The sequence below is a fragment of the Mixophyes fleayi genome, chromosome 3, assembly GCF_038048845.1.
Source record: "Mixophyes fleayi isolate aMixFle1 chromosome 3, aMixFle1.hap1, whole genome shotgun sequence".
In the NCBI taxonomy this organism is placed as follows: domain Eukaryota; kingdom Metazoa; phylum Chordata; class Amphibia; order Anura; family Limnodynastidae; genus Mixophyes; species Mixophyes fleayi.
This window is the reverse complement of record NC_134404.1, coordinates 170,980,737-170,991,905: the sequence shown is the minus strand read 5'-3', so window position 1 is coordinate 170,991,905 and position 11,169 is coordinate 170,980,737. Positions and strand designations below refer to the sequence as shown.

Here is an 11,169-nt window from a genome sequence, read left to right as displayed (position 1 = left end):
TACTCCTTGGGATCCTTGTGGCCCTGTTGATCTGTTGATCTATAACTTTTGGATGGTATCCTTGTTGTAGGAATGTATTTCTCAGTGATAGCAGGTGTTGTTTTCTGTCTTCACTGTCTGAACAAATCCGAATGTATCTCAGAGCTTGGCTGTAAATGATGGGCTTCTTTATGTGTCCTGGGTGAAAGCTGTTCCATCTCAAATATACTGGGCGGCCTGTTGGTTTATGATAGACTGATGTTTGTATAGTGTTGTTTTTTTTTGTATAGGGTCATGTCCAGGAAATGTATCTGAGATTGTGAATAGTTACGAGTGAGTCTAATGGTTGGGTGAAATTTGTTGAAGTTTTTATGGAAAGTCAGCAGCTCATCTTCAGAGCCAGTCCAGATTATTAGCAAATAATCAATATAACGGAAGTATGCTAGATGTTTCATTGTGCAAGTTGATAAGAATTCCTCCTCTAGTTTATTATGATTGAGTACGAATCTGATCAGCTGCAGGGTCGGCTCCACGGCTAAACTATTTTTTTGAAGGTAGTGTTGGCATTCAGCTATGCCAACCTTGTGGGGTATGTTAGAGTACAGAGACTCCACATTCATAGTTGCCAGTATTGAGCCTTCTGGTAGTGGACCCAGGGCTGAAAGTTTGCAGAGTTTATCTGTGGTATACTGGATATAGCTGGTTGTTCATCTCACCAAGGGTTTTAGAACATTCTCTATGCAGCCAGAAATATTTTCCGTTAGGGTCCTAATACCAGAAATTATTGGTCTCCCTGGATTGCCATCTTTATGTATTTTAGGTAACATGTAGAAGGTACCCATTTTGGGATTGTCCGGTATAAGGTCCAATAGAGAGGATGATACCAGGTTGAAACCATTTATGATCCTTATAAGTTCTTCTGTGTATTGTTTGGTGGGGTCTTCCATAATCAGAGTGTAGTATTTTTTATCCGAGAGCTGTCTGTGTGCTTCCTGAATGTAATCTGATGTGTTTATAATTACTACAGCTCCTCCTTTATCTGCTGGTTTAATGATGATATTGTTGTAAGATTTTAATGATTTTATAGCATTCCTCTCCTCCACATTGAGATGGTGTGTCACTTTGTGGTGTTTGTTTCAGAAAAAAGTTAAATCTGAGATTTTGGACAGTCTATATAGTGATCCATAGTTTGGTTGTGTCCCGGCTGTGGGGTGAAGTTTGTCCTCTTTTTCTTTCTAGGATTTTCTTGTTACATATAAGTTTATAATGTTATATCTGTTTTGTCATAAAAAAATTCCTTTAGCCGCAATCTTCGGAAGAATTCTTCTACATAACTGCAAAACTGAGCCATGTCTAGTGGTTTTGTGGGACAGAATGTAAGTCCTTTGGAATAAACACTCTTTTCCACTGTGGTTGGCTCATATTGTGAGAGGTTCACAACAGATGACAATGTATCCAAATTGTTATGTGAATTTTGCTTTTTGTCTGCACATTGAGACCAGCTTTCATCCTTAGTCTGTTGAGTTCCTTTTCCTTATTGGTGATTAAGTGATGTTGTAATTTATAAAAGAAATCACGTAGTACTTTCATGGTTGGATATAACACAGGTCCCTGTATTATGTTATTTAGGGAATTAATCTTATCTTGGATAGTTCACCTATTGTTATAGAAAAGTCCAATAAGGTGATTTCGCAGTCGTTCAGATGATCTGTAGCAAAGTTTTTGTGAGAAGTAAGTATTGTAGGTGTGTTGAGTTGGACTCCTGATCATGAGGCCTTTGGGAATTAGGGGCCTGATTCATTAAGGTACGCAAACGCATCCGTATGTGGATAATCTGATAGTCGTCTCTGCGCATGCGCGAAAACGGGAGTTAAGGTGCGTAAAACACCAGTTACGCTGCTCAAACAGAGAATATCCGGCACTGAAAGGCAACTCAAACGCAAACTCCATCGCAAACACATTTGCAATGGTGGCTGACCACTTGAGAAGAAAGGGGTGGGAATGGGAGGAGAGTGGGCATGGAGTGGGCGGAGATGAGATATCACTTGAGAAGAGTAGGCGTCATGGATTTTAACTTAAGAAGAGTAGGCGTTTCCTCTGTGCGTTTACGGGAAACTGACGTCAATCAGGTCTCAAATCCTTGCTCAAAATTAAGGAAGCTCAGGGTCATGTTTAAGTCCAAAACAGTTAGCTAAAACAACTCTAAATGCATCCTGCGCGTTTAAAATGCACAACTAAATATGCACAACATACATACATATGAATACTCCATTTTTTCGATTTTTTTTTTTTTTACCTCAGTCCTCAGCAGTCCAATCCCTATACCATTTGCAGAATATCAATCTGTTCCCGATGTTTTCCCTGAAGAGAAGTTGCTTCTTTGCTGGTCTTTTTGACACCAGGCCATCCTCCAAAGGTCTTCGCCTCACTGTGCGTGCAGATGCACTCACACCTGCCTGCTGCCATTCCTGAGCAAGCTCTGCACTGGTGGGGCCTCGATCCCTTAGCTAAATCAACTTTAGGAGACGGATGGTCCTGGCGCTTGCTGGACGTTCTGGGATACCCTGAAGCCTTCTTCACAACTATTGAACCTCTCTCCTTGAAGTTCTTGATGATCTGATAAATGGTTGATTTAGGTGCAATCTTACTAGAAGCAATATCCTTGCCTGCCTTGCCAGAAAAGCCCTTTTTGTGCAAAGCAATGATAACTACACATCTCCTTGCAGATAACCATGGTTAACAGTGGAAGAACAATGATTTCAAGCACCATCCTCATTTTAAAGCTTCCAGTCTGTTATTCTAACTCAATCAGCATGACAGAGTGATCTCCAGCATTGTCCTCATTAACACTCTCACCTGTGTTAACGAGAGAATCACTGACCTGATGTCAGCTGGTCCTTTTGTGGCAGGGCTGAAATGCAGTGTAAACATACAGTAGTTCAACATACTAGACCAGGGAGGATATTGCAAAGTGGAAGAACATAGGTACCAGTTTGTAACTTGTTAATTTTACATTTCCAGAGCACAGTTGGGTAAAGCAGAAGACAACCTCTCACTTTTTTATTGTAATGTACCTGCCCAGGCACTCCTCCCCAACAGACTGAATAAGCTAAAGTCAGTTTATAAATATCCACCTGTAGGAGAATATATTGCTTTAAAGACACATGGTGGTGAGTCAGCCCCCCTAAAAAAAAAATGCAGTACAAGACTTAATTTTATTTTTTGGAACATGTGTGGGTTTTTATTTATTGAAACTGCCAAATCCCTATGAGTGAGAGCTGAAACTCATTAAAAGCATTTTAGGTAGTTTTAAGTTTCCCATTGTCCAGCAAAGAAAATATTGCAAATCACCCTAACGACTCTATGTAACACATTTTTTTCTTGTCCAATCCATTAGGGAAAGCTGAACTTAAATGAAGCAAGAGAAGAGGCAAGGTCTAGGATGACATCCAGCCATTCTTAAGCATGCTAGTCCAAGTCTGTAGAAATGTACCTATAGTAGGTTGTTGGGCAGAAAAAGTAGGAAAGTATCTCCAGGGAAACAGGTGCGCCATTATGATATACAGTGTATGAGTTGCCCACCAAAATGTTGTGCCTCTACTCTAGCTCTAATGGTAGTGCTGATTCTGTGTAATGTTGCATAGCATAAGGTTGTCACAGCTAATGTACAACAGGTAGGTGTCGGGTAAACAAAGAGCTGCCCACATTCTCTAAATAATACCTCTATGGAGTAAAGTTATAGCTAAGAATGAAGCACTAAAAGAAACGATAGCTATGACAGCTAATAGTAATGATAGATGTATCTAATATATAATCATTACAAAGTTTCCAGAACTGACAAGTATTCAATGATCAAAACATTAATTGGCAGGGAGACAGTTTAATAGATAAGAGTTTCTTAAATCAAACCGACAGTGACCAGTGACATCATCTCTTTGAATAAGATGAATTGACATGATTTATTAACATAGGTACAAGCTTGCATTGCAGAGACTCATAGTAACCAGTAAATTATTAGCTTTGAATAGTCCATTCATTGCAAAGGTGAGCAAATGAAAGCAAGTGTCTGGGTGAAGAGATTACTGCACTGTGAAAGACTGAAACTATGTTAGTAAACAAAAACTCCAACTTTTCAATATGCAGTATGAAGTGTTTCACTCATAGTAGTAGTCACTGACCTATACTGTATTATTTGTGTTAAAAAAATACTTGAAAGTCAAGTGTTTTCTATGTATATTTGTCCAATGTAAGTTTTGAACACTTTATCTTGTACTCACTGATTATTGTGTTCCTTCCATTATATCATATATATTTTGTTTAGAAAACTGTCCCCGAAAACTGCTGTTTTCTGTGATTTACCACTAAATAACTATGTATTATTCTAGCATTGCAGCGAGTATCTCAGATATCTGCTGCTTTGCTTCTCTCATCATTTTACTGAGCACTCCCCAGGGCCATCTTAACTACTTCATGGGCCCCCGGGCAATGCCGTGTACCGGGCCCCTAAAAAAAAAAAAAAAGATTTTATATATATATATATATATATATATATATATATAGAGGCCCCCTTAACTTACCTTAAGTCCGATTCTCTTCCTTTTTCCACGCCGCTGAGTTTCTTCTGCCCTCTTCCGTGCTGTGGTTGCAGTGAATGCTGGGCGTGACATCACACCCAGCGTTCACTGCGAGCACAGCACGGAAGAGGGGACCAGGGAGGGAACCGGATCGCCGCTGACGTGACCGCAAGGTGAGTATTTTCATTTATTTTTTTTTCAGATTTTTTTTTTTTTTACAGACCTGCTCCCCTTGCCTGCAGGGCCCCCGGGCACCTGCCCGTCGTGCCCAATGGAAGAGACGGCCCTGGCACTCCCCATAACAGTGTATGGGAAGTGCTCAGTAACGCTATGTACTAATGGCCGAAACTAAGTTTTCAATCATGTTAATGTACACCAGCTGAAGCTGGCTTACATTACCATGATACGCCATCTGAAGCTGGCGTACATTACCATGATATGCCATCTGAAGCTGGCGTACATTACCATGATTGAAAACTTTTCACTGAAAACAGCTCTGCTCCGAAGAGCAGAGCCGCACAGCGCATGTGTGGAGGGATCACATGATCTCTCCATGTTACATGCCTCAGGTTCGTTCATTCTGGGATCTCTGTGCGCATGCCCGAGTTTACCGGTTGGTGCATGCGCACAGGGATTGAAAGAGGGGTGAGCAGCACCGCACAGGGAGGAGAAGAGAAGACCCAAGTGAAAGGTAAGTGTTAATCTTCACAGGAGCAGCCGTTTTTCAGAACAGCTGTTCCTGTGTTGATTTTTTGATACATATGAGGAACTTTTCAATCCGCATCTATGCGATGAGGATTGAAAAGTTTCATTCATATGTTGCAGTGATTGGTAAATAGACCCCTGAATGTATTACCCAGTTTTGTTTTATTACTGTTTGTTCCCAGTTGTAAAGCGCTACGGAATCTGCTGGCGCTATATAAATATATGTTGATGATGATGATTGTGCGCTGGACCTTTTACAGGTGCAGTCATTGAAGTGTTAATCATGAAATTGTAGCCATGCAGACATGTCAAACTCACATGGCACAGAGGGTTCAATATAAGTGGGTGAATATTAAGAGCGGGCTACACTTCAGGGAATAAGGGCTAAATAAGGGCTAAATAAGGGCGCTGCGGAAACCTTGTGGCGCCCAACAAATAAAGGATAATAATAATAAATGACTTCATGGGTTAACAAACCTCTCCACTTCTTTCTTGCTGGCTAAAATGAAATAACAACTATAGAGTTAATGGCTACATTTTAGCCCTATCTTAAATAAAAGTACTTGGAAATAGACCTTATTTATTTAAGTCAGAGAAGAGCTAGAAGGAAACATTTAAAAATCCTGGTCCATTAATGTTGTGTAACCGTGATTGAACCCACACCACTCTTTCTATTCTGTTCTGTGTCTGATCACAGTGCTGCAGTGAAATGTACCGTGCGCCAGCTCTGTGCTGGGTGTCAGGTGACTGGGTCACGCAGTCTCTTTCAGAGCACTGTGTAGGGGGAGAGCAGCTGAGCTGCACTGTAATCATAAGAAGAAGCAGAGCTCCGGGGGGGACAAGTTCTAATAGCAGAAAGGAGGTAAACACAGGCCCAGGATAATGAGCCAGGGTTTGCACATGAAAAGCCAGCAGCAGCAAGATGAAGATGAGGAAGAGGAAGATGGTATGACGGGAGACTCAGATTATGGGGATGGAGATTCTTTCATGGCAGGGGACTTTGGCAGCGAAGAAGAAGAGGGTATGAATAGTTAATACATGGCACAATCATTTGTCCACAGGTTAAAGGAAGTGGAGTGTGTATTGGCTATAATGAGTGATTATATCCACCAGTGATGTAGGATAAGTTCAGATACCCAGGATGAAGCATGTTTATTATCTGTAAATACATTGTTACAAAGTGACTGAACACCTTGCAGCAGGAGTCAGGTCTTTCTGGGCTACACTTAACTTTATTTGTGTAAGGGTTTGTAAACTGTACTGGACCTAGAGCCGTCAATACACTGAAACAGACAATGGACACACATATTTCAAAGCCTTAACATGTAGGGCATTGTGTGGCTTGAGTATGGTTAATGGCTAAAGTTTCCCTGTTGGGCAGCACAGTGGCCTAGTGGTTAGCACTTCTGCCTCACAGCACTGAGGTTGTGAGTTCAATTGCTGACCATGGCCTTATCTGTGTGGAGTTTGTATGTTCTTCCTGTGTTTGCGTGGGTTTCCTCTGGGTGCTCCAGTTTCCTCCCACACTCCAAAAACATACTGGTAGGTTAATTGGCTGCTATCAAAATTGACCCTAGTCTCTCTCTGTCTGTGTGTCTCTATGTGAGTGTGTGTCTATATTATTGAATTTAGACTGTAAGCTTCAATGGGGCAGGGACTGATGTGAATGTACAGCGCTGCGGAATTAGTGGCGCTATATAAATAAATGATGATGATGATGATGATGTTGTGTGTAAATATCACAATGTAAGGGTAGCTGGATTGCTTGGATTACTAGAGTTTGCAGGAGCACATGCTAAAAGTTCTTTAAATACCAAGTATGGTTTTGGCTTTTGTCCAATGGACGCTTTCAAATTAATTTGCTGCTTTGATGAATTGAACTTTTACTTTAATCATGCAGTAGAAGTGAATCTTGTGAATGTGAACCTTGTGGTACATCATTATGCTTCTGGGAAATCCTTTTCATAATATATAAGAATTCACACTTAATGATTTCATTTCATTTCATTATTTCCAGCTTGCAATCTCTTTCTGTTGGCTGGTTGTTACTGCTAAGGCATCTAAGTAGAGTAGATAAAGCTTGAAGGCCTGACATTATGGAGATCATTGCTCTGTATGGTAAATGTGACCTCTGTATTCAATAAATAAGAAGAAATACCCGAAGAGAAGCACATTTTATGTGCGTTCTGGTCTAAGATATCATTTATGTATAATGACATATTTTATAGCTGCATCCATGCTCTTTTTATGCAGTGTGTATGTGGCATAATTCAAATTAATTTACTTGTACCTGTCCTCCTGCAACTTTTGATAAAATATTAATGTATCTTTGAAGCTTTATTTCCATTGTCCCAGCTAATGTTAAAGCCCTGTTGCGCACTCTGTCTTGGTTACAGCTCTAGCTAGACAGCACCCTTATGTTGTATCTCAGGGCATCAGAAATAAACAACTCTGTCTGATGATTAAAGATACATGGCTAACAAGAAAGCATGGAAGCTACAAAGAAAAGGCAACATAGTAAAAGGGGCAGGAAAACTTGTGCAAGCCAATAAATTAAATTTATCTGAAAGTGGAAACAACTTTCATGAAACCATAATAGTTTTACAGATATCTTCTGTAGCTTACTAGTCTACCACCATTCTTTCATATGGATCCATAACTGTTACTTTGACAAAATTTGAGACATTTTGAAACAATGTCAAAAAGTTTTCAGAGTCATAAACAGCAGCAAGCCTGTAGTCTCTTATTGCTTCTGTTACGTCCATTTGTATTGATGATTCATTGGTCTCAGAAGTGACTTGTTGGTTCGTAAATTCCAGAGATGAGCGAAATTTTCAAAACTGTTCTGTGGAATCTACACCCGCCTGTCATTTGGCAAAATTTTTCCACAATTTCACTCATCTCTCTAAATGTACTGCAAACATGTTACTGTGAACCTTAGTACTTTGTGGCAGCTCCGATCACCGGGGGGGGGGGGGGGGGGGGGGGGGGGGGGGCCCTTAGCCCAGGGGCCTCCATTCCCTTAATCCGGCCCTGATCATATGTCACACTTTTTTGGTGTTTTTTTGAGAGATATGTCTATGTCCTGCACCTTCCGGAAGACCAGGAGCTAATTTGTGTATTGAAATTCTGCCAGAGCTCTGTAGTCCAGGGAGTTATAATTAATGTTCTATTGTACTGGAAACAAGGCATGTTTGTATTGTAATACCTTTAGAATGAGTCATAGAAGGAATGAGGCCTGAATCCAGAAGTGTCTTAGAATTTCCTACTAATAACTTAGAAGCTTTCTTAATGAATAACTTGATTGAATCTCAGACATACTATATACATTACATATGTTATAATAAAGAGAGTATTGTATAATTTATGCATCATATTTATTTACTACATTTTCTTGCATCCTTTTTATTCTGTATTCCAAGAAAAGTACGCTCTATAGAGTAATTGACTGGAATGTCAATTACCATAGCGAGAACCAGTGGAGTGCAACAACAGTACATCTTCTGTGTTCCTGTCTCCCTTCACTTGTCTGGCTGTTTCACTGTGCATGCAGTCCTTATTTGGCCTAGTGAAGAGCAGTAGCAGGTGTCTGCTGCACAGATTAGTGTAACAAGGGCGGAGGGTCAGTGCAGATTTCCTGTTTGTCTACAGCCACAGGGAGGTGAATACAGTGTTACTGTCTAGAAAACAGTCAGTGAAAAAGTATTATAGGCATTATGTGTTAAGTTTGTAATACAAGACATAACACATATGTTATGTGCTGTTCCAAGCAATGCATAATTTGATAACTCAAAGTAATTATTATAATCCTTTTTTAAGTGTTGACATAGTACGCAGCGTTGGACATGGAAGGGCTCATGACCCAATTACACACAAAGTCATGAAATAGATGGTAAAGATAATTATGTTGAAATTATGTAAAATACATATGAATTGAAAAGACAGGGACATAATGCATAACAGCCAGGGCCGGATTAACCATAGGGCTAACTGGGCTACAGCCCAGGGGCCTATGGCATCCAGGGGGCCCTTGAAAGTGCTCAGCAGCAGTATTGATCGGTCGGGGGGGCCCCCGGCGCGATCAGTGCTGCTGAGCACTTTCCCTGCAGTCCTTCTCCGGCGCACTGTAGTCTCCTTACTGAGGAGATCTCGTGAGTCTCACTCTCACGAGATCTCCTCAGTAAAGAGAGCACAGCGCGCCGGAGAAGGAGGTAAGTGCTGGGGGGGGGGCGCCGGCAGCTCGGGCAGCTCCGATCACGGGGGGGGGGGGGGCGCAATCAGCTCCGATCAGGGGCCTCCATTCCCTTAATCCGGCCCTGATAACAGCACAAGAAAGTGATATGAAATATAACCTGCTCACTTACACTACTATTGTCCATCCAGCCTGCCTGTTCTGCACAGAGCCTTTTGATTTCCCCATCAGAATGTGCTGTCATTTGATACATACAAAAGAATATCACATTTATTCTGTTTAGCTTGTTATTAATTCCATTGATTGCTATATTGAGAGAATCAGATTTTATGAATACTGTATACTATAGTTTCATACTGTCCCAGAATGACTCCGGAATTTGGGTGAGACCTCCCACAATATCAAGAGAGCAGACAATTCTCCCACAATAGTCCTTACCCATACTTTCCAACTGTCCTGACTTTGGCAGGAAAGTCCCTATTTGAGTGGACTGCCCTGTGGTCAGCAAGTTTGTCCTGTCTTGCAGGAAGTTGTTAGGTATGTCCCCGTTCACAATGCCTCTGGTACTAGAGGCAGGTCTCTGGTCCCTGGCTAAGTGAAGGGTGATTTTAGGGTAGGCGAGTGCCCATAATGCCGTGACCACGGCCGATAATGTGGCGCAGCCACGTCTCCTTCTGGAGCCTTATCCCGATTTACATATTTACAATATTTTGAGGTATGACTTAACTGCCTGCAGGGCTGGCGGGGAACGGCTGCGATGATGCAACACTAAGTGGGCACGGTCCTGATGATGAACAATATATTCCACCCCACTTATTACAAAAATGACATCATCAAGTCACTCCCACCTCTTTTTTTCAATGTTTCCATCCATATCTATCTCACCTAGGAACTTAATCTCACATAATAACCCAATTTGTATTGCTACAGGATGTGGCTGCACACTCCATTATTTAATGAAATTGTAGACAAAACTGGAATATTATACTAATCATGTGATTTAGAGTCAGATACAGAAAGTGATTGAATAAAAAAAAAGATATTTTGGTCATACAAGTGCATAATACCGAAAAAATATCACTGCTAGTCTGATCATATTCCCAGATTAAATAGTCAGTCCCCTGTTAATAGGTTACTTTGAAAATGTCCCTTTTCAGCAAACATCTGGAATAGATAGCACTGTGTAAAAATGTTGTTACTTATAAACACTAGCCTTATTGATATTAAGGATGAGCGGGCTCGGATTCCGCTAATCCGAGCCCACCCGAACAGTGCGGATTCGACGGGATCCGAGCACTGTTCGGGTATTTCCGGCGCCCAAAAAAATTAAACTGAGGCTCTGATGTCCAAGTCTCGCGTCGGATCTCGTGAGACTCGGATTGCATAAATTCCCCGCTAGCGGCCGCCATTTTAATTTGGGCTGTGATCAGGGTAGAGGGAGGTTGTAGGGTAGTGGTGCTCCTGCGTGATCAGTCCAGTTGTGCTTTATGCTTGTGTCCAGTGCTCTGTCCTTGCTGAGTCCAGTGGTGCTTTATGCTTGTGTCCAGTGCTCTGTCCTTGCTGAGTCCAGTGGTCCTTTTGTCCTGTGCTCTGTCCTGCTGAGTCCAGTGGTGCTTTGGCCAGTGTCTGTCCTGCTGAGTCCAGTGGTGCTTTAGTCCTGTGCATTTTTGTGCTAAGTCCATAGTAATTGTCTAATTATTAAAAACTCCAAAAAAAAAT

The 11,169-nt window shown here is 41.3% G+C and overlaps 1 protein-coding gene across 1 annotated transcript in view; it reads left to right on the top strand.

The window, feature by feature from the left end:
• Positions 1-6,010: 6,010 nt before the first annotated feature.
• Positions 6,011-11,169, top strand: part of RRAGD (Ras related GTP binding D) — a 59,369-nt gene continuing 54,210 nt past the window's right edge. Inside the window, exon 1 of the mRNA XM_075202774.1 lies at positions 6,011-6,279. Within this exon, the coding sequence (XP_075058875.1) occupies positions 6,141-6,279 (139 nt within the window). The 5' untranslated portion in view covers positions 6,011-6,140. The remainder of the gene's footprint in view (positions 6,280-11,169) is intronic.